Source organism: Theropithecus gelada, chromosome 14 (genome assembly GCF_003255815.1).
Source record: "Theropithecus gelada isolate Dixy chromosome 14, Tgel_1.0, whole genome shotgun sequence".
NCBI classification, from domain to species: Eukaryota; Metazoa; Chordata; class Mammalia; order Primates; family Cercopithecidae; genus Theropithecus; species Theropithecus gelada.
This window is the reverse complement of record NC_037682.1, coordinates 67,099,370-67,127,112: the sequence shown is the minus strand read 5'-3', so window position 1 is coordinate 67,127,112 and position 27,743 is coordinate 67,099,370. Positions and strand designations below refer to the sequence as shown.

General features: G+C 50.4%; 1 protein-coding gene across 4 annotated transcripts in view; it reads right to left on the bottom strand.

Moving 5' to 3' along the window:
* Window positions 1-27,743, bottom strand: part of SLCO2B1 (solute carrier organic anion transporter family member 2B1) — a 54,520-nt gene that overhangs the window by 22,951 nt on the left and 3,826 nt on the right. The window contains exons 1-7 of one of the 4 annotated variants that reach the window (XM_025356584.1): window positions 22,582-22,687; window positions 19,698-19,828; window positions 18,382-18,519; window positions 16,453-16,615; window positions 13,015-13,248; window positions 12,657-12,755; window positions 9,866-10,056 (exon numbers count right to left, since the gene is read on the bottom strand). In XM_025356584.1, the coding sequence (XP_025212369.1) occupies window positions 9,866-10,056; window positions 12,657-12,755; window positions 13,015-13,248; window positions 16,453-16,615; window positions 18,382-18,519; window positions 19,698-19,778 (906 nt within the window). In that variant the 5' untranslated portion in view covers window positions 19,779-19,828; window positions 22,582-22,687. Of the gene's footprint in view, window positions 1-9,865; window positions 10,057-12,656; window positions 12,756-13,014; window positions 13,249-16,452; window positions 16,616-18,381; window positions 18,520-19,697; window positions 19,829-22,581; window positions 22,688-27,743 lie in introns of those variants that run through there. The other 3 variants (XM_025356583.1, XM_025356585.1, XM_025356586.1) reach the window with 3 other exon arrangements.

Here is a 27,743-nt window from a genome sequence, read left to right as displayed (position 1 = left end):
ACATTTCTTTTGGACATGCTGCCTAAAAGAGATTCAGTGAATCCTTGCTCCTTTCTGAGTCCCGTCTGAGCTCTGGGAGAGTGGTCTGGGAGGGGCGCCACAGTGATGGGAGGGTCCTGGATAGCTGAGAGAGAGTGCTGGAGTGAGTGCTGCCTCAGGAAACAGGAGGACAGGCTGGGGACAGACTGATCACTTCCCAACATTTTTTATCAGGAAGGGGCAGGGTAAGCAGAATCTTCTGAGTTCCTTGCCTGGGTTCCCTATTCTCATAAAGAGTAAAAACAACCACAATGTCATCTGCTCCCATGTGTACATTCCTATTTGGTCTACACTGCACTTTTTTTTTTTTTTTTTTTTTTTTTTGAGGCAGAGCCTTGCTGTGTCTCACAGACTGGAGTGCAGTGGTGTAATCTCAGCTCACTGCAACCTCCGCCTCCCAGGTTCAAGCAATTCTCCTGTCTCAGCCTCCCGAGTAGCTGAGACTACAAGCACACCACACCTGGCTAATTTTGTATTTTTAGTAGAGACGGGGTTTCACCATGCTGGCCAGGCTGGTCTTGAACCCCTGACCTCAGGTGATCTGCCCGCTTTGGCATCCCAAAGTGCTGGGATTACAGGGGTGAGCCACTGCGCCCAGCTACACTGCACTTTCTTATCCATCATGTCGTTTAATTCCCACAATGGTCTGTCTGGTGCAGGGATTATTATTGCACCTATTTTACAGAAGAGAAGACTGAGGCCCCAAAAGGGGAAGTGTCACCCAGGCAGTTATTGGCAGAGCAGGCTCTCAAACCAAACCCAGGTTCTCTAGTCTCCCTGTCTCAGTCCTGTCTCCTGCTGTGAAAGAGCATGGGGTTTGGAACAGGAGAGGAGTGACAGACCTTCAGGGCCTGGGTGGTCAGGGGCAGCATCCAGGGAGAAGTGAGCTTTGGGGTTTGGGTAGATAGAAAGGGAGAGCAGATTTGAAGCAGAGGCACGGTGGTGGAAGGAGCCTGTCTTGTGCAGGACGCAGTGGGGACACCAACCTGATTACAGCGGTGCTTGACTGGGGCAGGGGCTGGGGCCAAAAGACTGGCCAGAGCCAGACTTGGGTGGTTTGGAAGGCCAGGCTGAGATTTTGGCTATATTCTGTGGCTATTGGGAGCCCTAACTGTCCTTAGCTCCTGACCCTGTGTTCTCCACAGATTTCTGCTGCTTGCCCCCTCATCTGTTTTGAGGACAGCTGAGTAACAATGGGCTCCAGAAACAGGAAACGCCTCTGCTCAGTGCAGGGACTGCAGTGCGACCCATCTGGGCTGTGTTTGCCTGGGTCAGCAGCCCTGGATGGAGAAGGCTGCTGGAACTTCCCCTCTGGGGGCTCTTTGCTGATTGCTGCAAGCCTGCTGGACACCATGTGCTGTGTGTGGCTCAGCCCATGGAAGGCCCTCCTGTCTGCTGGGCCCCCAGGGATCCAGGCACTATCTGTGGTGACAGCTGAGTTCCTGTTAAAAGAAGGCTTTGTCCAGGGGCTAGGTTCCCTGACCCACAGAGCCAATGTGGACTCTGGGGTGATATGGAACGCTCTGCCAGCCTCGGGTTCCTTCACATGTCATCAAGGGAAGCACCACGGGGATGGGAGATCTGCTTAACTTCCTCCCATCCCATGAAAGAGAGTGTTTTTTCAGTAAGAGCTGAGTTTCCGTGAAGAATGAAACACGTTCCCAGCTTTCTTCTTTTCTTTTTTGAGGCAGAGTCTTGCTCTGTCACTCAGGCTGGAGTGGTGCAATGACACGATCTCGGCCAACTGCATCCTCCGCCTCCCGGGTTCAAGCGATTCTCCTGCCTCAGCCTCCCAAGTAGCTGGGATTTCAGGCGCCCACCACCACGCCTGGCTAATTTTTTGCATTTTTAGTAGAGACGGGGTTTCGCCATGTTGGCCAGGCAGGTCTCGAACTTCTAACCTTAGGTTAGAAATCAGTATATTAAAGAGACAGAGAGCTGAATTTATTATACATTTAAAAATAACAAAGACACTTTGGGAGACTGAGGCAGGTGGATCATCTGAGGTCAGGAGTTCAAGGCCAGCCTGGCCAACATGGCGAAACCCCAACTCTACTAAAAATGCAAACATTAGCCAGGCATGGTGGTGCATGCCTGTATTCTAGCTACTTGTAAGTCTGAGACAGAAGAATCGCTTGAGCCCGAGAGACAGAGGTTGCAGTGAGCCAAGATTGCGCCACTGCAAACATTAGCCAGGCATGGTGGTGCATGCCTGTATTCTAGCTACTTGTAAGTCTGAGACAGAAGAATCGCTTGAGCCCGAGAGACAGAGGTTGCAGTGAGCCAAGATTGCGCCACTGCACTCCAGCCTGGGTGACAAAGCGAGACTCCATTTCAAAATAAATAAATAAATAAATAAATAAATAAATAAATAAATAAAACTAAGAGAGGGACCAGGGCCAGGTGTGGTGGCTCATGCCTGTAACTCCATCTCTTTGGGAGGCCAAAGCAGGCAGACCACTTGAGGCCAGGAGTTCAAGACCAGCGTGGCCAACATGGAGCCTGTAGCCTATAATCCCAGCTACTTGGGAGGATGAGGCAGGAGAATTGCTTGAACTCGGGAGGTGGAGGTTGCAGTGGGCCAAGATTGCACCACTGCACTCCAGCCTGGGTGACAGAGTGAAACTCTGTTTCAAAAAAACAAAACAAACCAAACAAAACCAACAACTAAGAGAGTATAATTGGAACATTTGTAACACAAAGAAATGATACATTCTATTGATTGGTTATACATTGAAAAATAAATTTAAAAAATAAGACATGATAAATTCTTTCTTGTTTCTTGAGGTGTTGGATACCCCATTTACTCTGATATAATTATTACACATTGTACACCAATTCAAAATATCTCATGTAGGCTGGGCGCAGTGGCTCATGCCTATAATCCCAGAACTCTGGGAGGCTGACGGGTGTGGATCACTTGAGGTCAGGAGTTGGGGATCAGCCTGGCCAACATGGTAAAACCCCGTCTTTACTAAAAATACAAAAATTAGCTGAGTATGATGGCGGGGACTTGTAATCCCAGCTACTCAGAAGGCTGAGGCAGGAGAATCACTTGAACCCTGGAGGCAGAGGTTGCAGTGAGCCGAGATTGTGCCACTACACTCCAGCCTGGGTGACAGAGAGAGAGAGACTCTGTCTCAAAAAGCAAACAAACAAAGAAAACCAACCAACCAAACAAACAAACAACTCATGTACCTGATAAACATATACACCTACTATGCACCCATAAAAATTTGAAAACATTTTTAAAAAGAAAATGAAAAAACACAAATTTTCAAATAAAAGAATATATTTAAATCAAAGAAAAGAGAGAGAACTGCACTCCCACGCTTATTGCAGCACCATTCACAGTAGCCAAGATATGGATTCAACCAAAGACTCCATCAATGGATGAGTGGATAAAGAAAATGTAGTATGTATACCCAATGGAATACTATTTGGCTTTAAAAAAGAAGGAAATCCTGTCATTGTGAAAACATGGATGAACCTAAGGACATCATGTTAAGTGAAATAAGCCAGGCACAGAAAAACAAATACTGCGTGATCTCAGGTGTGGAATAAAAAAAGTCAAACTCATAGAAGCAAAAAGCAGAAGGGTAGTTACCAGAGCAAGTTGTTAGTCAAAGGATACAAAATTTCAGTTAGACAGGAGAAATAAGTTCCGGCAATCTATTGTACATCATAATGAGTCCAGTTAATAACAATATATTGCATACTGGAAAATTGCTAAGAAAGTAGGTTTCGAGTATCCTCACCACACACACACAAAGATAAGGAAGTGAGGTAAGGCATGTGTTAAACAGCTTGATTTATCCACTCCCCAATGCATACATAGATCAAAACATCATGTTCCACCATAAATACATACAATTTTTACTTGTCGGTTGAAAAACTAAATTTAAAAAATAAAAAAGTTAAAAACCATGTAAAAAGGAAAAGCATATAAGGTTAGAAAAAAGACACTTTTTCTATTAGTTTTCCCCTTCAGAGCTGGCCTGCTCCGAGAAAGATGCCAAGAACAAGCCCTCCTGTTTACTGTGCCTGCGCTTTGGCACTGAACTGCCCACCTCACCGCTTTGCCTCACTTCATTCTTACAAAGACGCCGAGATGCAGATGTTATGGTTATACCCATTTTACAGATTTCAGAATTAGTAAGTAGCAGAGCCTGGCTGGTATGGTGCGGCCACCATATTGCATGGTAGATGCACCTGACAGTACTAGCTTCTTAAGCATATCCTGAGAATGATCCTATGGCCTAAACAGAATGTGCGTTTGGAGTTCTTTTTTTTTTTTTTTTTTTTTGAGATGGAATCTTGCTCTGTTGTCTAGGCTGGAGTGCAGTGGCGCAATCTCGGCTCACTGCAACCAATGCCTCCCAGGTTCTAGCGATTCTCCTGCCTCAGCCTTCCAAGTAGCTGGGGCTACAGGTGCACGCCACCATACCCAGCTAATTTTTATATTTTTAGTAGAGACAGGTTTCACCATTTGGCCAGGCCGGTCTCAAACTCCTGACCTCAAGTGATGTGCCCACCTCAGCCTCCTAAAGTGCTGAGATTACAGGTGTGAGTCACCACAGCCAGCCTCATGTGGAGTTCTGAGCTAAGGAATCTGGGAGTGGCCAACCCAGAGATTCATTTCTTATTTATGAAGGACATCTGAACCCCCGGCTCATCCCATGAAACGAAGGCTGTATGAAGGATCAAAGCCCTTTGTTTTGGGTTAAGTGAAGGTGGCCAGGTGGAGGGTGCCATATAATTTGCATGGTTTTTACAAATGGTAGTGATTCTCTGTCCAGCCCACCACCACTGGACCACCCTGTATGTAAGTTCCCTCAATAAACCCGATGTCTTGTTTGCTGACTCCGAGTCTTCTCTTCAGCCCCTTGAGCATGGTGCCATCCCTATTGAAGTCAACAGGCCTCCAGCATGACATGTGTCTAACCCCTGCCATGTCTAGCCCTGTCCCTGCCACTGCAGGATGCCTTAGACATTAAGGAAGCTCACATGGTGCCTCTTGGGCCTGATCAGCTACCTTTCATCTCTTCTTTAGCCTCAGTCTCCTCCTCTGACAAATGGCAGTATTGGACTAGCTCAGCTGGTTTTTAGGAACAGAACCCTTTTCCCAATTGAAATCTCATTCTTTAGATTTAGTCTTTAGACAGGTATGAAAACACACACTTCAGTCCGAGTAGTTCTATATTTTGTGTGTATGTGTAGAGGGGTGGAAGGCCCTTAGCCCTGCTCGGTGATACCCCTCCTCCTCCTCCCTATGGTGGTACCCTTGGGGTTCTGTGGGGTTCAATTCAAAAAACCAGTCAAGCAGATCGCCCCAACAGGGCCTCAAGCCATGATGTTAAAGGAAGCTCTATGTGCAGACCTGGTGGTCTGGGGGAGCCTTTCCTCAGCTCTTTAGTGCCAGGACCTGGCTTTGTACAGACCAGTACAAGGGCCTGTGGTGCTGTCCAACCTCTGGACATGTCTTTAACTCTCTATGGGCCAATCCATCCATCAGTGAGATGCAGCGGGGTCTAGAGGCAGTGCCTGCAAAGAGGAGGCACTGGGGGCTAGGAGGCCTGCAGCACCTCAGAACTCACAGATGCTGCCGTGGAGACACAAAGCCCCAGGGAAATGGGGGCTTCCTGGCTGGGCAAATCCTGATAGACCAGCCCTAAGTCCTGGGTTTTAAGGACCATTGCCACCTCACACTCCTGTCCTCCGTCTCTGACCATTCTCCCAAAGAAGTACATGGAAGTTAACGACTGGAAGACAGTGGACATCACAGGCTTACAGACTCTTAGCCAAATTGCAGCCATTTAGAAATGTGGATTTGGGGAGTCATAGACCATTCGAGGCACAGACTTTTAGAATAATGTAAGTACTTGAGAAGCTCTATTAGGAACACAGACTTTAAAACCATATAATTTTAGAATCCCAAACTCTCAGACATATTCCAGAAATAACAGACACATAGATTCCTGGTCTCTGTGGTCAGAGTCCGGTGGTGCTCAGAGGCTGGAGAGGGACAGGGGTCCTCATGGAACAGGCTTGCCTGCCAGAAAGTAGCTCTATGGGCCCCTCTGAGCCCCTGACCCAGCCCCAAGGGCAGGTTCTCAGAAGGACCAGAGGGCATGGTGGGCACAGGAGAGTTGCTGGCTGAATGGGAGCACCACCACCACCACAGGGACAGATGGGGAAGAAGAATCTGTCAGGAAGCCCTCAAGAGACCATCTTTACCCCACAGACCCTGCAGAGCCATCTGCCAGGAGTCCTTGGGCCTAGCAGGACCTTGGGGACTGGCTGATTGTAGACAGGAAGACTGAGGCCTAGAGGGAGGTGAGGCCTGTCCTGGGTCACTCCTATGAGGGTCTCTCACCTGAGCTCTGAGGCCACAGATACAGGGACAGAGCCAAAGGCAAGAAAGTAGGGCTCCTGTCCCCTCCCATCCCCTGCATGGGCTCCCCCAATCCCATCTCTTACTCTTCTACTCTACTCTTCATGGGGACTGCTAATGCCCCCTGCTCCCCAGGCAGAGAATCCCATAATCATGGCCATGGGAGAAACCTGAGCTGTCATTCATCATTCCCCATCTATCTGCATCTGGCCTTCCTTCACCTTCTCAGACCTCCTTGGGGCAGGGGCTGTGGAATGTACCCCTCTTTTCCACTGTAAAAATGCTCACATATTGCTCCAGAGACAGTGAGTCATTTAGAGATGGCCTTGAACCTGTCAGGGGCGACAGACCTTGTCTGATCTGCTACCCATTTGATAGATAGAGACACTGAGGCCAGAAACCTTCTCTGGGCCACATAATTCTTGTATTACATACTGCCATCTCCTGGATATCTTTAAAAACAGCATTTACTTCGAAGAGGGTATTTAGGGGACCTTGGAACCCTGAGCCTGGGAGGGGACGCCTGGTGAGATTTCAGGGTTAGCTCTGCCCTTCACTTTCTCCTCTTGCCCATTCTCTCGCCCTGCAGAAGATACACATCCCATGTCTGGAGGTCTGGACTTTCTGGAAGCCAATTCAGCCTCATTGGGCCTTTGCTCCTGGTTTATTCAACTCCCGATTGGTGGCCCTTCTGAGCCAGGCCAACCAGCTTTACTGCAAGCAGACCCGGCCAAGGCAGCCTCAGGGAGGTGGAGGAACAATTCCTCCCACATCAATATTTATTGCCTGAGAGCTGCTGGAAGCAGATCATCATGTTCTTAGCCCTTGTTTCTTTTTAAAGAACCTCTCACCCCCTTCCCTCCCCACTCCCCATCCCCAATGTGCTGACAGAATGCATCCAGACAGCCAGACAGGTTCACAGCTGGGGAGCCAGGGTTTCAAAGCATCATAGAGACACAGCTCTTAAAATTTGAGTCTCTAAATCATAGCAGCTCCGACTCAAGGAATCGTGCATTCTCGGAATCCGAGGCACACAGGATATTGCTCCAGGAGCCTAACCTCAGCATCTTACACAGCAGCACAGAATGCGGAAGTGGCTTGCTGCTCAAGGTCATATGGCTGACATGTGACAGAGCCCAGTGCAGTCTCCCACCCCTAAACTTTGCTTCTGCCACCTATCCCACCCATGGCTCAACTGGCATTCTTCTCTGTTAAAATTTAGGACTCAATTTGGAGATCATCTGTAACCAGCAATGTAGGCTCTCTCTCTTTCTTTTATGAACATCACCCCACCTCTAAGTTCTAGGAATTTCATCGTATCCAAACTTTGGCCTGAGCTAGGCAGAATCAGAAAGGCCCCGCTGTGGTTTCAAACTGTCTTCTTCCCCTGAAATTGCTCACTCCCTGGCAGCTGCTTCCCCCTGCCTCTGAGACAGCTGCACCCAATCCAGCATCAGCCCAACTCATCACTGTCTTGGGGACATCCCGCAGCAGGGCAGTTATGTGTAGTCCCCAACCTGGGTAGCTCCCAGATGCACCTCTATCCCCTCACTGCCGATGCATGGCTTCCACCTGGCCTGGACCACCATCAGAGCTGTCTGATTTCTCTCCCTGCCCCCACCCTCTCCAAACATATTCAAATGCATCAACCTGACACAGAAATGCTCTTGCAGCAAAAACATTCAACAGGATTTTTATAAATTGTCCCTTTGAAATTAGAATTACTTAGCAACAAGTAAGTTACTTAATTTATGATTGTCTGTGATTTCTCAACAGCCACCTCCCATACTTGGCAAAGAGGAAATCTAATGCACAAATTTTCAGAATGTAATGAAATGTGTATAAGTATTTAAAAAAATTAGTGAACTTGACATTACTGGCATGTAATTAAACTTTTAGGCCTGGCACAGTGGTTCACACCTGTAATCTCAGCACTTTGGGAGGCCTAGGTGGGCAGATCACCTGAGGTTAGGGGTTCGAGACCAGCCTGGCCAACATGGTGAAATGCCATCTCTACTAAAAATACAAAATTAGCCAGGCGTGGTGGCACACGCCTGTAATCCCAGCTATTTGGAAGGCTGAGGTGGGAGAATCACTTGAACCTGGGAGTTGGAGGTTGTGGTGAGCCAAGATCTAGCCTGGCCAATAGGGTGAGACTCCGTCTCAAAAAATAAAAATAAATAAATAAATAAACTTTAAAAATTGTTTCTATTTTGTCATTTTCTTTTTAATTTGAAGCCAATTTGTTGTTTTTCAGGCCTCGTGTTTTTGTGGGTACCTGGAAAACTTGGAAGTCCCTGGCCCAGAATACTCTGTTCTGCCTAGTGGCTCATGTGATCCTGTCCTCTCCTACCAGCTTTGTGACCCTGGGCAAATCCCTGCACTAGGCTGGGCCTCCGTGTCCTCTTCTGAGGAGAGACCCACCTGCCGCAAGAGTGGAGAAGGGGGATTCTAGACACCCTGGAGCATCACACCGGTCGTGACTTGTCCATGAGTCTGTGTCCTCCCTAGACTGTGCCCGCTGGAAGGGTGGAGGCCATGGACTGATCTTCAGGTCCAGCCTGGGCCCTGCACTCCGTGCATGTTTGTCCCCTTCACTGTCCCCGAAAGGGCCAGGTCTATTTCTATAGCCAAATCTTTCACGCAGGATGTTTCTGTGCCTGGAATCTCTGATCCTCTCTCCTTTCTGTGCTTCCACACACCCTTCAAAGTCCAGCTGAAATCCCTCCTCTTCAGGGAAGTCTTCCCAGACTGTCCTACCCACTCTCCCAATTCTTAACATTCCTATGGCATGTTCAGAATTTACAAAAACTTTAAGTGATGAGCACAGAGGCCATACTGTAGTGGTTAGCATAAGGGTCATGGGCTCAGAGAGGTGCGGGTTCTCATCCCAGCACTGCCCTTGCTTGCTGGCTTTGTGATCTTTGTGACATTGGCTCTGGGTCTCCTCAGCTGTGGAGAGGGCAGGTGATATTCACTGTGCAAGGCTGTCAGAAAGATGTGATGGAGCCCAGGCAGAAAGCATAGCGCCCAGTGGGGATGCAGTGTAATTTTTTTTTTTTTTTTGAGACAGAGTCTTGCTCTGTTACCCAGGATGGAGTGCAGTGGCGTGATCTCGGCTCACTGCAACCTCCACCTCCCGGGTTCAAGCGATTCTCCTGCCTCAGCCTCCCGAGTAGCTGGGACTACAGGTGCCTGCCACCACAGCCGGCTAATTTTTTTGTATTTTTAGTAGAGATGGGGTTTCACCATGTTAGCCAGGATGGTCTCGATCTCCTGATCTTGTGATCTACCCGCCTCGGCCTCCCAAGGTGCTGGGATTACAGGCATGAGCCACCGCACCCAGCCGAAGTGTAATGTTACAAAGGAGAACAAGTCGGTGGGGCTGGAGCCTGGGCTGGAGCCCAGACAGGTAACATGGAGGGAGCTTACCTTCCTGGCAGGTGAGTCTGTGACTGCTAAGACCTTTCGCCGAAACTGAAGCTCATGTTTTTCTTTGGGCATTTCCTTGGGGAAGAAGAAGTAGGGGATGGCAGCCAGGGCCACTGAGCCAGCAGCAATGAGGAAACCCAGCCACCAGGCACCCACCCATCGGGGGTCCTTTATGGTCAGGCTGATACCACCTGGAAGAGAAGAGCATGGTGACGTTAGCGTCAGGATGATAGGCTGTCACTTCTAAGCCACCATCCTGGGACTGGCCTCTGAGACATGAGGTGGCCCAGGCTGGGAGTCAGGAGACCTGAGTTCCAGTCTGCTCTGCCAGGTGTGTCCTGTGTGACCCTGGGCAAGTCCTTGGCCCTTTCCGAGTCTTGCCTTCTTCAACTACTGAGGCAATGTAGTGCAGTGGTCAAGGCCATGGACTCCGGAGGTGAACTGCTGGGTCTGAATGCCATTACTAACTCATAACCTTGGGCAAGCTACGTAACCTCTTTGTGCCTCAGTTTTTGTCCTTTGTGAAATATAGATATTAGTAGCTTCCAAATCATAGAATTGTTGTGAAAATTAAAGAAATTAATAGATGTGAAGCACTTAGAAGAGTGTGTGCCATAGAGGTACCTGCCCATCCTCCTCTTCCTCCTTCTCATTACTATTGTGATTATTATTCTTAAATGAAGGGTTAGGATTACTGTTGTGTTTCTCAGACCTGTGTTATCCCCAGGGATGTTTGTCAAAAATTGCCTTACCGAGGACCCACTTAGAATGACCACAGAGTGGGGTGGGAAGGTGATCAAGGAACCCATACCTTTAACAAGTTCCCCAGATGATTTTGATCCCTACCTAGGTTTAATTAGAACTAGATTATCCCAGATGTGCCTCCTGGCTGGAACACACAAAGCTCCTGTCATACTTCTTAATCCCAAGGCTGAGTTGCGTACATTCTCCTTCAATTTCCACAGCATCCGAAAATGCTTCATAAAAATACAAATGAGCTGGGTGCAGTAACTCAAGCCTGTAATCCCAGCACTTTGGGAGGCTGAGGTGGAAGGATCATTAGAGGCCAGGAGTTCGAGACCACCCTGAGCAACATAGTGAGGCCCTGTCTCTACAAATAAATTAAAAAGTTAGCCAGATGTGATGGTGCACACCTGTAGTCTCAGCTACTCGAGAGCCTGAGGTGGGAAGATTGCTTGATCTCAGGCATCCAAGGCTGCAGTAAGCTAGGATAGTGCTACTGCGTGAGGGGCAGAGTGAGACCCTGTCTCAAAAATAAGAAAAACCAAATGCTCCTTGATATAACAACCCCACATGCAGAGCTGGTTCCCCTCGTGCTTGATCCTAAGTTCCTCCCAGGCAGGGACCAGAGGACTCAGTTGGCACTTAGCAAATGTACCTGTAACGCTGAGGATGGGTTTGGCTTTTGCAGTGATTAGACTTGATTTTCTCCTTACTTTTTAATCTCCCCTGCCTGCATGTCAGGCTGGTGAGAACTCACACATGCACCTCTCCAGCCCCTCTGCTTCTCTCATATCAGTCTGTGCCTGCAGCTGGCATGATCTGCCTACCTTGTGAAATCCCCCATGGAGAAGGGAGTTTTGAGGTGGCAGGTTGGTTCACAGAAATGTCACATCTGCCTGTGGAGATGCCCCATCTGCCTGGACAATGTCAACAGTCAGAAAACACACCCCCTTGCATGGAGCTGAGGTGTGTTGGGGGAAATCTAGGGAACCCCTGACTCCCAGGACTTTTCTTTCAGGGGAGGGAGAGGTTGCAGCCAGAGCCCACACTCTGGACCCAGCCTTCCAGAAGGAAAGCGGGCGGGGCAGGGCTGTCCCTAGTGGCTGCTGTTCAGAGCTGTGCAGACCTGTCCTGGCTGCAGGCACTTGTGGGCAAAAGCTGGGGAACAAGAAGCAGCGTCTGCATGTTCATTCACACACACACACATTACCTGAGGCTCCCAGGACCTGGCAGAAAGTCTGCAGGTGAGAATGGCAGGAGGCAGGAGGCACATCTGGAGCTGCTTGGTTTGATGAGTTAGGAGCTGGGATGCCACAGTGACACGCTCTAACAGGAGTACCCTACTGCTCTCCAAGGACTCCAGAGCCCCGGAACCCCCAACACCCCTCCCTCCTGGCCAGCTTCTGACCAAGCGTCAGTCCCACTCCTTGGCCCACTCTGACCACTGCCTGAACCAGAGACTACTGTTTCCCAAATGGTGCCCCTGGCAGTTTCCTAGGCTCTGAGCTGGTCAGAACTAGAAGGATTCTTAGAGGTCACAGTAAATGCCCCATCTGAGAGAGGCCCAGGGTAATACTTTGAGTCACCAAGTTCTGCTCCAAAAGTTCTCTCCAGTGTGCACTGTCCTTTCTGTTTAACTCAAGTCTTGTTTCCCCCTAAAGACGGAGGCTCCCTACAGGTCAAAAGAGTGCGCTCTTTCACCTGCCCCACAGCATGTGTGAGCAAGGGGCTGAGGGCCTGGGGAAGGTGGGGTATGGAACAAGGCGAAGACTCCTAGTAATAGTAGTGACAGCAACCACGGTTCCTCATCTGATGGCACTTTACAGTTTACCTCCACCATCTCACTGGACCCCAATTGCAGCTTTAGGAGACAGACAGGACAGAGATTTTCTCACAGATGAGAAAGCTGAGGTTCGAGAGGCTAAGAGGCTTGCCCAAGGTCAGTGGTGCTGTTAGGATTTGAACCGAGGTTCCCTGGCTCAGTGTCTCCTATGAGAGTGGCAGTCAGTTAGCTAGGGTCTAGCAAACGTGTGCTCCTGAGGCTCACCTTCTGGCATCTGGTTAATGTCCACATAAAGGCGCAGCATGAGGCTGCCCAGCCCAAAGGCCAGGCCTGGCCCCATCATGGTCACTGCAAACAGGATCCCTACAACACAAAGCCTGGGTTAGGATCCTCTGGTCCTGGCTTCCCTCCGCAGACCAGTGCCTGCCCAGTCTGTGATGGGCAAGAACACTCTGTCTCCCCTGGTCAGGGATGGGGAAGTCTCCAGGGCTTCCCTGGACCTTTCCTGGCCAGATGGGGCAGGGGGCAGGGACTCCATCTCCAGCCCCAACCCTGGGTCTCTCTTCCTCCTAGCTGAGCCTGGCCTGACCATCAGAGGCCAAGGGATGAGACGGGTCCTCACCGAGGTAGAGGGGTGAGTTGCTGTTGTGGGCAAAGTCATCGATGTAGGAGATGCCAAAGGGCTGAATGGGCACCCCACCCACGCCCAGCAGGGTCTGTGCCACGAACATGATCCCCACCACACTCAGATGCCTGGTTTCTGTGTAGCTCGAGCAGTTTCCGTTGGAGTGGGTCCGGGCTGGGGCTGAGGTTGTGGGCAGGCACAGGGAAGCCTTGAAGTCCTGTGGCATATCCTCTGAGAGACGACAATGAAAAAATGTTACAACAATAGCTAAGACTTAAATAGCACTTCCCCGGGGGGAGGTACTCTTCTAAGTGCTGTGTGTAAAAATAATTCGAGCCCCACAGCAAACCTCGAGGGGGAGTGCCCTCATTACGCCTGTTTCACAGGTGAGGAAACTGATGCTTAGACAGCAACTAGTAAGGGGACAGGGCCAGGATTGGAACCCAGGGGGTCTGGCTTTAGGGTCCATGCTCTTAAACTGCCCTACACCACCTTTCTGACCAGAGGCATTTGCAAGTGCCACAGCAACGGCGGCCCCTGCGTGGGGCGGGGCGTTCAAAGGGGGTGCAGTTTGAACTGGGTCCAGAAGAATAAACACAATTTACCAGAAAAAGAGGGAGGGGAGGGGTGTTCTAGGGAGAGGTCACAGTACAGGTAAAACCCAGGGACTTGAAAGGGCACCGTGCCAGGAGAATGAGAAGTTCAGAATGGCTAGATCACAAAGTGTGAGGGCAAGGCCAGGGTTGAAGTCACGGTGAAGCAGGGTGGGGCAGCTGGGGCTGGGTTGTGGAGGGCCCTGGGGCCCTTGGTGTTCACTTTGGGGGAGGGTTCAGTGTCAGCTTGGGACACAGATGCAGTGTACAGAAAAGAATTTCTTAATTTAGTTACCTGACATTTGTTCCCTGGAGCTCACCAATATTTGGTGAGCAAACTTGAGGAGACCCTCACACTATTATTATCCCAAATGTGGCTGTAGAAGCAGCCTTCTCTCTGCGGCCCTCCATTTATGGAGCTGAGACTCTGAGCTGTGTCAGTCCAGCCAGAAGAGCCACTTCCTTGGGCTGCAAAGAGCCATGTGAAACAAGGTCAAGAACCTGAAAGAACCCTTCCATGGAGGCTGCCTGGGACTTGCTGTGTGACTTCACAGAGGCCCTTACCCACTCTGGGCCTTGGTTTCTTCATCTTTCACACGAAAGAAAGAACAAAGTTTACCCAGGTGCTGTGGCTCACGCCTGTAATCCCAGCAATTTGGGAGGCCGAGCGGGGTGGATCACTTGAGGTCAGGAGTTTGAGACCAGCCTGGCCAACATGGAGAAACCCCGTCACTACTAAAATACAAAAATTAGCCAGGTGTGGTGCTACATGCCTGTAATCCCAGCTACTCAGGAGGCTGAGGCAGGAGAATTGTTTGAACCTGGGAGGTGGAGGTTGCAGTGAGCCAAGTTTGCACCACTGCACTCCATCCTGGGCGACAGAGTGAGATTCCATCTCAAAAAAAAAAAAAAAAAAAAAAAAAAAAAGAACAAAGTTCTCCAGATAAGGAATTCAGAAGTGGAAGAATTCAGCAGTTCAGAGCAGCAGCTAAGGTAGCGCTACCTGGGTGTGTCCTTGGGGCAGTTCCTCCCCTCTCTGAGCCTTGGTTTCCTCACTTGTGAGGAAGTAGTGATAATCCCTGCCTTCTGGGGTCATGAACGTTAAGAGTGGTGGGTGGTGAGCGTGCCCAGGCATGGGGCCTACTAGACGTTAGATGCGACAATTATTAGAGAGGTTATGTCTGCCTTCCCCATCCCTGTGTCCCCAGTGCCCCGCAGAGGGCCTGGCACAGAACACAACTTCATCAGTATTGGATGAAGAATGAGTGAATGGAATAACCTGGACTGTCAGGACAGGAGGGGAGTTTGGAGATCCCCGAGTCTCTCCCATTCTTTGGGCTGATGTAAAGACGGAGGCTCAGACAGGAGAAGGGATTTGCTTAAGGATTCAGGGGCACCTATTGCAGAGGGAGGTTGTATGGTAGTGAGGATGAAGAACATGTGTGTCCTTGCACAGAAAAACCTCTGTAAAGTGAAAATTCTGTACAAAGAAATGTGAGGAAGTATTGTTTTTTGGTATTCCAAGCAGTTCTCTTGACAAGTTTCCATGCAGGCCTAGAGAACCACTCCGCATTCTTCACGCACGTGCTGGGCTTTCCCTTTTCCCTGCCTCTGCACCCATGCCCTCCCCTCCACCTGCAACTGCCACCTTCTCTCTAAGCTGCAGCTCAAGTGCCACCTCCTCTAACCCCTCCAGCTCCCTCCAGTTGCCAGGGTCCTTCCCTTATTCAGGACTCTAATGGCCTCCTCTGGTCACCTCCCAAGGTGCTCGGCTCTATACCTTGTGGCAGAGTTGCCCGTGCTCATGCCAACCCTGCACCCCACTGGGTCATGTCTGCTTCATCTTGTCTCCCCTATCCCTGTCTTCTGGTCTGGTACAGAGTGGGACTTCAGAGGTGTGAGCTGGTGGGAGGGTGAGGGAGGAAGGCTGTTCTCTGACAGTCTTCCTCCCCTAGGAAGGCTTCCTCCATGCCAGGCTGGAGTGTGGGTTCGCCCCTGCCCTGTGCTTCCCTCATCACACAACTGTTTTTTGTTTTGTCTGTCTCCTCTCCCAGGCTGGGAGCTCCCTAGAGTAAAAAGAACTGATTCCCCTGAGAGGCTCAGGCACGAAGTAGGCAGCATTAAGAGTTTGTTGGGTGTTCCACTGGATGGATGAATAGATAAATAGATGAATGAGTAGGTGGATGCATCGATGGGTAGATAGATATGGATGAATGGATAGATGGGCAGATGGGTGAGTGGGTAGGAGAGGGAAGGAATAAAATGAGGGCTCAGGTTGTTAGGGTCATTCTCTAAGAGACAGGCATCCCTTTGTCAAGTAGGGCCTCAACAAAATCCCACTGGGCTGAACATGGCTTCACCATTCCTGTCCAGAATTCTTTCATTTTTTAAAATTTGTTCATTCACTCATTCATTCTTTCTTTTCCCAATGTCTTTTATGAGGATTAAATGCATGACTACACATTAAGTGCTTAGAGCAGTGTCTGGTGCATAGTGAGTAGTGTATGACGCTATTATTACCACACAGGCAATTCCTGAGGGTCTACTGCATGCCAGGCCCTCAAAGTAGGCTGCACTGTAAATTCACCCCCACTTAAAAAAACCCACAGTGACATACAAGCAGGCCCTCACCCCTCTGCGCAGGGCCTACTTCCTGCCCCACTCCCCAGGTCTGCCAGAGACCCACCGGGGCTGGGGCCTGAGGAGCCGGGCGGGGTGGGGGACTAGCAGCTATCCTGGGGTGCTGGGGCATATCCTGCCCGATGAAGGCCTGTGGGTGGGCCCCAGCGCAAAGCAATGCAGAGGCTCACGTCCCATTCCTGCCCAGCCCTGCTGCTCTTACCGGGGCTGGTGTTGTCGTAACGGTATGGCTCTGAGATGAAGTGCGGGAGAGTCATGAGCAGGCCCGCCAGGGCCACAAGGATAGCCCCATAGCCAATCATTCGCGGTCGGTGCACCCGGCTGCCAAAATAGCTCACAAACACAATCAAGGCTGTGTTCCCCACCTGCAAAGGGACCAGGTGACCCATTAAGGTGGAACAGTGCCCAGGGCTGGGGGCCTGCACCATCCTTGTCTCTATCTCCAACTTCGGTATGCCCATCTGAATAACGGACTGAATAAAAATCATCTGGGTCCCTCTCCTGGGTCCCCCTCAGAAGGGCCGCACTGCCCCCTTAGAGGAGAAAAATGAGGGCAGAGCGGAGAAATCTAGGAGTTCAATTCCATTTTTGAACACAGATTGGACTCCATGTTAGAACATGAGGAGGATGGGCCATCAAATGAAGGGATTTTGAGTTTCAGGAATGTCATAAACAAAGTCTAAAGCCAGGTCAAGGCTTGGATTTTTTTTTTTTTTAGACAGAGTTTTGCTCTTATTGCCCTGGCTGGAGTGCAGTGGTGCAATCTCGGCTCACTGCAACCTCCTCCTCCCGGGTTTGAGCAATTATCCTGCCTCAGCCTCCCAAATAGCTGAGACTACAGGCATGTACCACCATGCTTGGCTAATTTTTGCATTTTTAGTAGGGATGGGGTTTCACAATGTTGGCCAGGCAGATCTCGAACTCCTGACCTCAAGTGATTCACCCATCTCGGCCTCCCAAAGTGCTGGGATTACTGGTGTGAGCCACCGTGCCTGGCCTAAGGCTTGACATTTTGAGCCTTAGGATCACGATCCTAGGATGTGAGTTCAGGAGGGGACTTCAGAGCTTGCAGGGCAGGGACAGTCTCTGCACCATGAACAGGGAGCGCATTGGCTCTGCTGCTTATTGGTTGGTAACGGTGGGTGAGTCCCAGACCCTCCTCGCTGGGGGAGTGGGGCAGTGTCGGCAGGGGAGCCAGGGAATGGCTGACCCTGGAAAGGACAGCCACACTCCACAGTGGCCGGACGCTGGAAAGGACAGCCACACTCCACAGTGGCCGGACCCTGGAAAGGACAGCCACACTCCACAGTGGCCGTATCCATAGATAGGGCCCTGAGGCCCAGAGACAGGGGAGTGACTTGCCCAAGCTCCCAGAGCAGGGTAAGGACTTTCCCCTCCCACCTCTGATGCAGGTGCTGAAGAGGATCCGGGGACACTGCAGCTGGACGGCCTTGAGTTGTGAGGAATATGACACAGTGAGGAATATGACACATTACCCAGGGGGAGAATTTCATGGGAATCTGCACGGGGGACGGGGAGAAAGACAACTTTCTTCAGGGTAAAAACATCTGGCAGGGGAAGGACTGAAGGACTGGGACACAGCTGGACTCTGATCTCCAAATCCACCCAAAGCAGCTCATCTGCTCCTCCCTGGTGGCTGTGGGCCCCACAGGCCTGTGAATCCCCGGGCAGTTCTAAGGACAGACACCCTGCACCACGGTATCCCTCCCCCAACCACCCTAAGGCCCAGAGGTTCTGCTCTTGATGCAGTTTAAGCCTCTCTCACTACCGTTGAAGTGCTTTCTTTGATTCCTTCCTGGGACAGGCAATAACTGGGTGCCTGAAAAGGTAAAGGATGCAAAAGGGGACTGGGTGGATATGGGGACCCTGGCTAGCTCTGAAATATCCCTGGACCTGACACAGTAGAGGTTCCCAAGGGGAGACAACCAAGTCCAGGTCCTAGAAGACAGCTGCAAACGCTCTGAGGTTTCAGGCAGGTGCTGGGACAGGGGTTGCCTGAGGGCACTGGGAGGGGAAGGCCTTAAGGTGGGGTAGTGAGAGGGAAGGTTGGTGGAAGGTGCGGTGCAAGTCTCCCTCAGTGTCCACCCCTGTGGCTGGGCGGGGCCTGTACCTCGTTGAAGGAGACCAGCAGCCCCGATGTCTGGCTGGAGAGGCCGAAGCGCTTTTCCACTGTGGAGATGGAGCTCTTAAGGTAGCCGGAGATCATGAGCTGCGCCAGCTGCAGCAGACTGTGGCACAGGACGAACAGCTGTAGGGGGACCGGGTGGCAGGCAGAGGTGGGCAGTGCAGGGGGAGACAAAGAGAGGGAAGGAGGCAGAGAGAGCACCAAGGAACAGAGATGGGGGAACAGAGTCACAGAAAGAGATAGAGAGTGGGAGAGTGACCAACAGAAGAGAGACAGAGAGAGACCAAAGGAGACAGGCAGAGGAGGAGGGAGGGGAGAGAAAGACAGACAGGGAAGAAAGGCCAGAGGAGGTGGGGGGCAGAGAGAGATGGTGATTGGTGTAGCTCACAGCTTCCCACACAGGACTAAAAACTAGAAAAGCCATCCTGAGTACACTCCAGGGACCTGGGGGCTGTTGAAGAGCCACAAGACCAAGAGTAGGGTCTTTCCGTGGCCAGGAATGGTGGGAGCCCCTTTGGCTCTCAGAGCCCCCCTTGGCTGGGCTGGGCTTTCCTCCCAGTTCCACCATCCTGCCCCTTTCTCAGGGAAGCTATCCCAGATTCACCCAGATCCTTCTCCATCCCACCCGCACTAGTCCTCTCCCAGAGTGACACTGTAAGGCCACCTGCACACATTGAACGCTACCCCAAACATCCCAGCCTGCCTGGAGTCTCCTCCTGAAAAACTCTAAGAGAATTCCTAAGAGAAGAAAAACTTCAAATGATTAAAAAATAGAGTATTTATGACAGAGCTTAATATATTCACTCTGTTCTGAGTCTCAGTTTCCTCATCTGTACAATGAGGACAACAGCCTGAGTTCCCAGGAATATTGTGAGAACTAAATAAGATCACGTGTGAGGGCACCCGGCACAGGGCCTGGCACCCAGTGGGCTCCAGTGGACGTTGGATGTTCACAGCTGCCCTTGGTGGAGCCAGGACTCCCAGTATCCACATAGGTTCGGGATCCCCAGGGTACTTCTCTATTTCTCTGGGAAAGTGGGAAACAAGGGGTGCCTCATCCTGTACTCCTCCAAGAGCACCCCTTTCCTCCCTGGGAGGAGCGAACACATACTGGCCACCTTCCATGTGCCCGAAACCCAGCTGAGTGCTTTTGTAGATCATCCCTTTGATCCTCACAGCCACCCATTGTATAGATGAGGAAACTGAGGTTCAGAGAAAGTCTTCCGTGGCATTACACAGCCAGTATGTGGCAGAGCCTGCTCTTTTAGACTCAGGGTCCCCTGCCAGGCCCTGAGAGGTACCTTGATGTTATGGAACACACTTGGCCGCACGTCCTGAGGGTCTGGGCTGGCTTTGCCTCCAGGTGTGTTTTCTGTGCCCATCGTGGCCTTGGTTTCCTTGTCTGGTACCTGGGGTCCCTCACCCGCTGGCCCTGAGGGACAGAAAACCAGGGAAGGAGAATAGATAGAATCCCAGAGAATGGCCCTGGCCTGATCAGGTAGCCCTAGACCTCAGAACCAAGGTCTTTCAGGAGGAAGGGTTCTTAGTGGTTGATGAGAATCTGAGAATCAAATCACCTTCAGCCTTCCTTATTCTTAGGTCACAGTTCTGGAAGGGACTTTCCTAAAAGGGTGTGTGTCCTTGTGCCCCTACTGACCCAATGCCTACTGGGTACCTATTTCACACTTCACTCTGGTCCCAGCAAAACTTCCCTTCTGGGGAGAAGTTGCTGACCTCCCCACACAGCAAACCTGCAAGTAGTGGCCCCCGCGGGAGGGTGAGCCGTGCACATTCTCAGCCTGCCTTGGGTTGTGAGACAGCCTGTGCTCTTGGAGACTGAGTCTGGGCCTGGGACTGTCTGGTTCAGTCTAGGATCAGAGGTCTGGAGCCAGGGGCAGGGTCAAGGCTAGGTCCATAGTCAGGGAATAAAGGCTTTTCTGCAGTGTATTGGAGTAGATTCCAACCCCTGCACAGGGAACCCCTGTGCATGTCATCACAGAGCTAACCAGCCTATCCCCACATCACACCATCAGACCATGTTGCTGGTCAGGGCAGAAAGGGCCCTCCGAGCTCGTCTCATTTAACACCTTTGTGGACAGAGGCCCGAGGGGTGATAACTGAGGACACAGAGCTGTCTTGGACCCTCGACGTCCTTTACGCATGTTGGTTTTCCTCACATGGTAACTATGGTAACCCTCAGTATCTCACTCACTGCAATGAGAGGAAAGTTCAGCCCCTTCAGAGGCATCTCCCAGGGTCTCCTGAGCTCACTCTCAGTGGGGAGCCTGGAAGTCCAAACTTCAGACTCCACCCCTCCATTTAGACTGAAACCACCTGCTCTTCCTGGCAGCCCTGGCCTCCCTGGCTTTCCTCCCCTCCTGCGGCTTCACTTCCTGCCGGAAGCCTCCATTGTTTTATGTCCCTCTCACCACCAGCAGGAGTTTCCTCTCACTCAGCATGCTCTTTCTGGAGCCTGAAAATTGACCTCAGGATTCCTCCTGACCTGGGGGACTCTCACTGTATCTCTAGGGCTGAAAGACAAACTCAGGGAGGGGGCTACAGAGGCCCTGAACCACCACAGGTGAAGTTTTTGTGCTCCTCTTACAGGGTACCTGGGAACCTGAGGATTTTAAAAATTGAGATGTAATTTATAGTCATAAAATCCACTCTTTTAAAAGTGCACAATCCAGTGGGTTTTAGTATATTTACAAAGCTGTACAACTATCTCCACTATCTAATTCCAGAATATTTTCATTCCCTCATAAGAAGTCCCGTACCCATCTGTAGTCACCCTCCATTCCTCCCTCTTCCCTGACACTCATCTACTTTTTGTCTCTGTGAATTTGCCTATATTCTGAGCATTTCATATAAATAAAATCACACAATATGTGGCCTTTTGTAACTGGCTTCTTTCACTTAGCATAATGTTTTCAAGTTTCAGGTATTACAAACATTCATGTACAAATTTTTATGTAGATATACATTTTCAATTCTCTTGGGTGTATACCTAGGAGCAGAATTGCTGGGTCATACGTTCATATAAAATAATTCTGTGTTTAACTATGTGAGGAACTGCCAAACCATTTTCCACAGTGGCAACACCGTTTTACACTCCCTCCAGCAATGTTCCAATTTCTCTACATCTTTGCTAGTACTTTTATTGTCTGTCTTTTCAATTATAGCCATCTTCATAGAGTACAGGTGGTATCTCAGTGTGGTTTTGGTTTGCATTTCCCTAATGACTAATGATGTTGAGAATCTTTTCATGTGCCTACTGCCACTTGTATATCTTGCTTTGGAGAAACGTCCATACACACAGGTTGAGGAATTTGGCTGAGGAAATGGAAGTGCGTGTGGCTAGGGAGGAGTCCCTCTTGGGGGCATAAACACTCAGAGGAAGCAAAGAACTGTTGAAACAAAACTGACACCTAACAGGAGTAGACGGGAAATTGGCCTAGGGAAGAGGAATGTCATGGTACATTCAGTGGGAGTCACTTTAAAGGCAAGGAGGAAGTAAGGCAGTTCAAAGCAAAGGCGCCCAGAGGAGGTGGAGGGGACCATTTCTAAGCCTCAGCTCCTCTCACTAGCAGCAGTGGGTTACCTGCTGTAGTCTGGGCTCTGTGCCACAGGCTTTCTGTGCACTGGCCCATGAACCCTCTCCACAGCTCTGTCCCTTTGGTGTCTTATTATCTCTATGCTTCCGATAAGGACACCCAGGCTCAGAGGAACTAGCTTTGCTGGTTAGTATTGGTCCCAGGACTCAAGTCCAGGTAGGTGTTAAACTCAACGTCACTCAATGCTCCTTGTACAAGTTTGACAAGGGGAAGAAGCACAGTGCTCTTCTCTGTCTTGGCCCAGCCAAACCTAGCAGGTCACTTCATAGGTAGCAGTGCCAGTCCACCAAGGGGCCAAGCCAACCAGATGAGAGAGCGGGAGCTGAGGTTGGGAGCAGAAGTCCCTGACCTGGAGCCCCAGCTCTGAAGGAAACCCAAGGAATGGATGGGGCAGAGGGGTGGAAGGCCTGTGGGCTGGCTCAGAACATGAGGCCCCCAGCTCCAGGCCAGACCCTGGATCCTCCATTTAGCTTCCTGGGTATACTGGAGACATTCTTGCTGTGCCCCAGCCTGTCTAGCCCCAGTTCCAGCCCCACAGCCTCTCACCTGCCCACTCATGGAACATGCTCACCTGCCTCAGATGAGCTCCCACTCCAGCCTCACTTCTGGCTCTCCCTGAAGCTTCAATCCCGGCCTCTTCTGTCAAGACTCAGAGCCTTCCTGGGATTACCTTATCCTTTAGAGATATGGCTGTTTGTGGAGGACAAAGTCCACAGCCTGTGCCTCTGGGCAGGGGAGGGAAGCACTGGCTACATTCCTCCTGGCTCTGAGAGGTGCACGAGTCATGTATTTGGGGGGTCAGTCGGTCACTGAATGGGGCTTGTCAGGCAGGCCGTCCACCCCCTCCAAGACTTTCCTGTGGGCTGGGGTCTCTACTGATGCCCTGACAGCAAACCTTTGCCTCCCTGACTCAGGGCGGAACTCCCCTTGGAAGGAGGGTCAAGTACAGGGCTGCATGTCCTCCTGTGGAAGGGCACTGAGGCCCTGCCCTGTTCTATGGGGACTTTGTCAGGGGCCACCCCTGACAGGAGAAGGGGATGGCCATGGGACTGAACCTGGGCTGGGCTGGCAGTCACCTGTGGGAATGAGGGGACCTGGGGCAGAGAGCCAAGTCCTAGTTTAAAAAACCCAGTCTCTCTCTCTCCCAGGTGGGCAGCTAAGTTTTGGGATCCCAGGTAGGCCAGGTGGCTCCAGGGGCTAGGGACCCGCAGCAGGTCTGTGTGCCCGACTGTCAATCAGTCACTTGGCTGATCACTCGTGCAGGCACACTGTGTCCACCTGCTGGTAAGCCAGCCAGCCAGCGGGCCACTGTCTTTCAGGAGAGCTGTCCGTTCAGACCGTCAGTCAGCCACCTGCCTGCAGCTCCTCATAAGACAGTCAGACAGGTTCCTGAAAGTCTGTCAGCCACAAACTTCGTTTCCCATGTGTCTGGTCAGTTGGAGACTCCCCCTTCAAGGCTGCCCTTCATGGGTAGAGTCAGCATTCTCCACACCACTGGAGTCTGGGTAATGAGGAGCAGGGTTTCAGAGACCAGCCTGACTGCAAGGACCACCTTCCTTTACCTGTTCTCTGCGGGAAAGGCCCAGGATTCTGCTTCCTTTGGCTGCCTCCCAGCTACAAAGGGCAGATCTCAGGGAAATGTGAGGCTGAGAATAGGCTTTAAGGCCTCAGACCTGGGTTGGAATCCCAGCTGTGCTACAAGCCCATTGTGTGAGCCTGGGCACATCCCTTGAGCTTTCTGAGCCTCAGTTTCCCCATTTGTAAGGTGAAGATAACAGTATTTACTGATGGAATTCAGGACACACTACTCCCCAAATATGGCACCTTGGCCACATTTGAGAAAACAGTAGAAGCAGGCCATAAAACTTAGGATAGTCACACCGCTCTGACCTTCTCCCGCCTTTCACCCTGAAACAGGTCGTAAGATCCTCATTTGAGAGTTACTCTCTTTCTACCTGGAGAAAAGAAACAGCCTTAACTTTGAAGATGCAAGGACACAGAGAAGAATCTGAACAAACAGGCCTTGCTAGATTTCCCCAAGTTTATCACCATTAACACACACCCTCTTTGTGCAATACTTCTCCACAACTATATACTTCTTTTCAAACTTGGCATAAAAAGTCACAAGTTTTTGACATTTTAGGCTAGATGATTAAAAAATAATAAACCAGCCTGGACAACATGGTGAAGCCTCATCTCTACTACAAACGCAAAAGATTAGCCAGGTGTGGTGGTGCATGCCTATAATCCCAGCTACTTGGGAGGCTGAGGCAAGAGGATCACTTGAGCCCAGGAGGCAGAGGTTGCAGTAAGCCGAGATCATGCCACTGCACTCCAGCCTGGGCAACAGGGTGAGACCCTGTCTCAAAAAATAAATAATTAAATTAAATTAAATTAAATTAAATTCAAAATAATAAAAACTAAAAAATTTAAGAATACATGGGTTTTCCCATTTCTTTGGGTCTTCATTTCTGAAGGCCCCCGTGTCATGGAAAACTTACATTAAATAAATTTGGGCCAGGTGCAGTGGCTCATGCCTGTAATTCCAACACTTTGGGAGGCCAAGGTGGGAGAATTACCAAGCCCAGTAGTTCCAGACTAGCCTGGGTGACATGGTGAGACCCCATCTCTATGTAAAAATAATAATAATTAAAGTAAATCAAATTTTTAAAAGCCAAATAAATTTGTATGCTTTTCTCCTGTTAAGTTGTCTTTTGTTATAGTGACTTCAGCCACCAGCCTAGCAAAGAGTGAGGACAAGAAATCTCTTCTCCTCTATACGACCTCAAAGAGGTAAGGCCTCTGCGGCAGCTGGCCTGACATATAGGTGGCCCTTGCTCTCCTTTTCTGGGGGCCATTGCTCTCTTTTCCTGATAAATATTCAAGCACATCTGGGCAATCGGCCCAGCTGGACCCATCCCCTTCCACACACACCTGGTCTTCCTCCAGGTAAACCCCTCCATCCTGACATCGCCATTCATCCGTCTCTGGATCATCTCTTTCCCTCTCTCATTCAAGCCGTAACCAACCACAGGACCCAAGGAACTGGACCCCTTCTCTCCAGGCACACTCACTGGCTAGGAGGCAGTGATACAGGCTTGAAGCCCCCAGCTACAATGCAGGGACTATAATCCCACCTTCCTGGTGCAGAAAGCATCTCCTGAGGACGAAAACCATCTATCCCCACATTCAGCCTGAGTGCTAAAAACCCCAAACTGTACCTTACACATCTACATACACATGATGCTATTTGCTATTTCACTGTCTTCATTAGCAATTTTTTTCCTCTTCCTAGACTGTCCGTCCAAAGTAAATGGTTTGATTGTTCTTTAGAGAAACTTCCTGAAAGATGGATCAGCCCTTCAAAGGAAGAGGCTGTGGCCCTCAGATTCTCAGACTCTCTCCCCACAAAATCCAAAACCATTGAATTGAGATTCTTACCCATCTCCATCTCCATCTTCATCTTGAATAGGGGTTGGGTAAAGTAAGGCTGAGACCTACTGGACCGCATTCCCAAACAGTTAGGCATTCCAGGTCACAGAATGAGATAGGAGGTCAGCACAAGGTACAGGTCCTAATGACCTTGCTGATAAAACAGCTTGCAGTAAGGAATCCAGCTAAATCCCACCAACACCAAGATGGCAATGAGAGTGGCCTCTGGTTGTCCTCACTGCTACACTCCCACCAGTGCCATGACAGTTTACAAATGCCATGGCAATGTCAGGAAGTTACCCTATATGGTCTAAAAAGAGGAGGCATGAATAATCCACCCCTTGTTTAGCATATCATCATGAAATAACCATAAAAATGGGCAACCAGCAGTCCTCGGGGCTGCTCTGTCTATGGAGTAGCCATTCTTTTATTCCTTTACTTTCCTAATAAATTTGCTTTCACTTTACAGACTCACCCTGAATTCTTTCTTGCACGAGATCCAAGAGCCCTCTCTTGGGGTCTGGATCCAGACCCCTTTCCGGTAACACCAGCAGCAGATGCTGGGCAATCCATTCCTCATGATAATGGCAGACGCCCCCCTCCAGAAGTGTTGGGGTGGGAGGCAGCCAACTTCAAGGCTACAAAGCCCTGCCTTGGGCCCTTCCTACCTCCTAAGTTGCCTGAGATTCCCTGGGCCTGCAGATACCCCTGCCAAGCTCCTGCAGCCCAGCTCATCTCTCATCTCTTCCTCCATAAAACCCCCTCCCAGGCCAATTTCCGCTGGTCACTCTCTTGCATTACTTATGTTTCCCTCTTCTCTGCCTGACTAGGCAATAAATTCCCCCAGGGCAGACGTTGTCCTGTACTCCCCCAGTCCTGGTGGATCATGTTAGTTCCCTGCTGAAACCCTCTGGGTGAGAAGACTTTGGATTCAAATATTTGTTTTGTCATGTCATAGCTGTGTGACCTAAGACAGCTTATTTAGCCTCTCTAAGCCTGTTTTCTTCTCTGTGAGTTAGTGAGCAGTGTCTATCTCCCAGTGTTTTTATTACGATTAAAGGAAAATGTCCTATGCCTGATATACTGTGGTCCTCAACAATGGTTAGCCCCTCCCCAACTCCCAGCTCCATCTGCAAACTGTGAGTATAGGCTCAGCCCCAAGGAGGTCAAGGTTAGTGGAAGCCAATCCCATCCCATGTACCCCCCACCCTAGTGAGCATGTGTCCCTCATCCCCAGCAAACCACTTATCTTTTGAGGCCTGGCTCACACCTGGCCTTATGGTGGTTCATGCCTGTAATCTCAGCACTTTGAAAGGCTGAGGCAGGTGGATCACCTGAGGTCAGCAGATGGAAACCAGCCTGGCCAACATGGTGAAACCCTGTCTCTACTAAAAATACCAAAACTAGCCGGGCGTGGTGGTGTGTACCTGTAATCTCAGCTACTTGGGAGGCTGATGTATGCGAATTGCTGGAACCTGGGAGGCTGAGGGTGCAGTGAGCCGAGATTGTGCCATTGCACTCCAGCCTAGGCAACAAGAGGGAAACTCTGTCTCAATAAAAGAACAAGATTGTTGAATTGAACTAAACTAAATGAAGGGGAAGAGAAGGCTGGAGCATGGGGTCTGTGGGTGGGGACTGCGGTGGTGCACATGAGTTGGGATGGGGGCAGCATGAGGGCCCTGAATGCTCCAGTTCCTTGTTTGGCCTGGCCCAGCACTCTGGAGGAGAGGGAGTCAAAGGCAGGAAGGGGGAATGTCTCCAGGCATTGGGCTTGGCTGTCATATTTGGGAAATTCCTCCCAGCAAGACCTTGGGCGGTCTGCTGGGAGGACAATAGCATGCTTGAGGTCCAGCTTTGTGAGACTCCAGCTGTTGTTTCTTGAAGGAGATCTGGCAGGGTCGCAGAGGGGCCAGGCAAACTTTCTGGTGGTTTCCCAGCTCAGTCAGGGACCCTGAGTTGGGACTTTCTGTTCCTAGTTGTAACTCTGGCTACCCCATCTAGACCTAGGATGACCTAAAAAATGGCAACTACAGCCTGAAAGGAGGGTCTCCCTAGGCCTAAAACAAGGAGCCAGAGGCTCAGAGATATGCAGCTATGGCTCAAGGCCATGCTCCATCCGCTCCATGTGATCCCAGCTAATCTCTCTCTGTACTTAAATTGATCCTTTAAGGGGTCCATGTTATCCCATCTCACTCGGATCATGAATCTTTAGTCCTCCAAACACAAGGTGACCCTGGGGTCTAGAGAGGACCTCAGGGCAGGCTTCCTGCAGAGCCAGCTCCCTCAGGCCTATGTTCACCA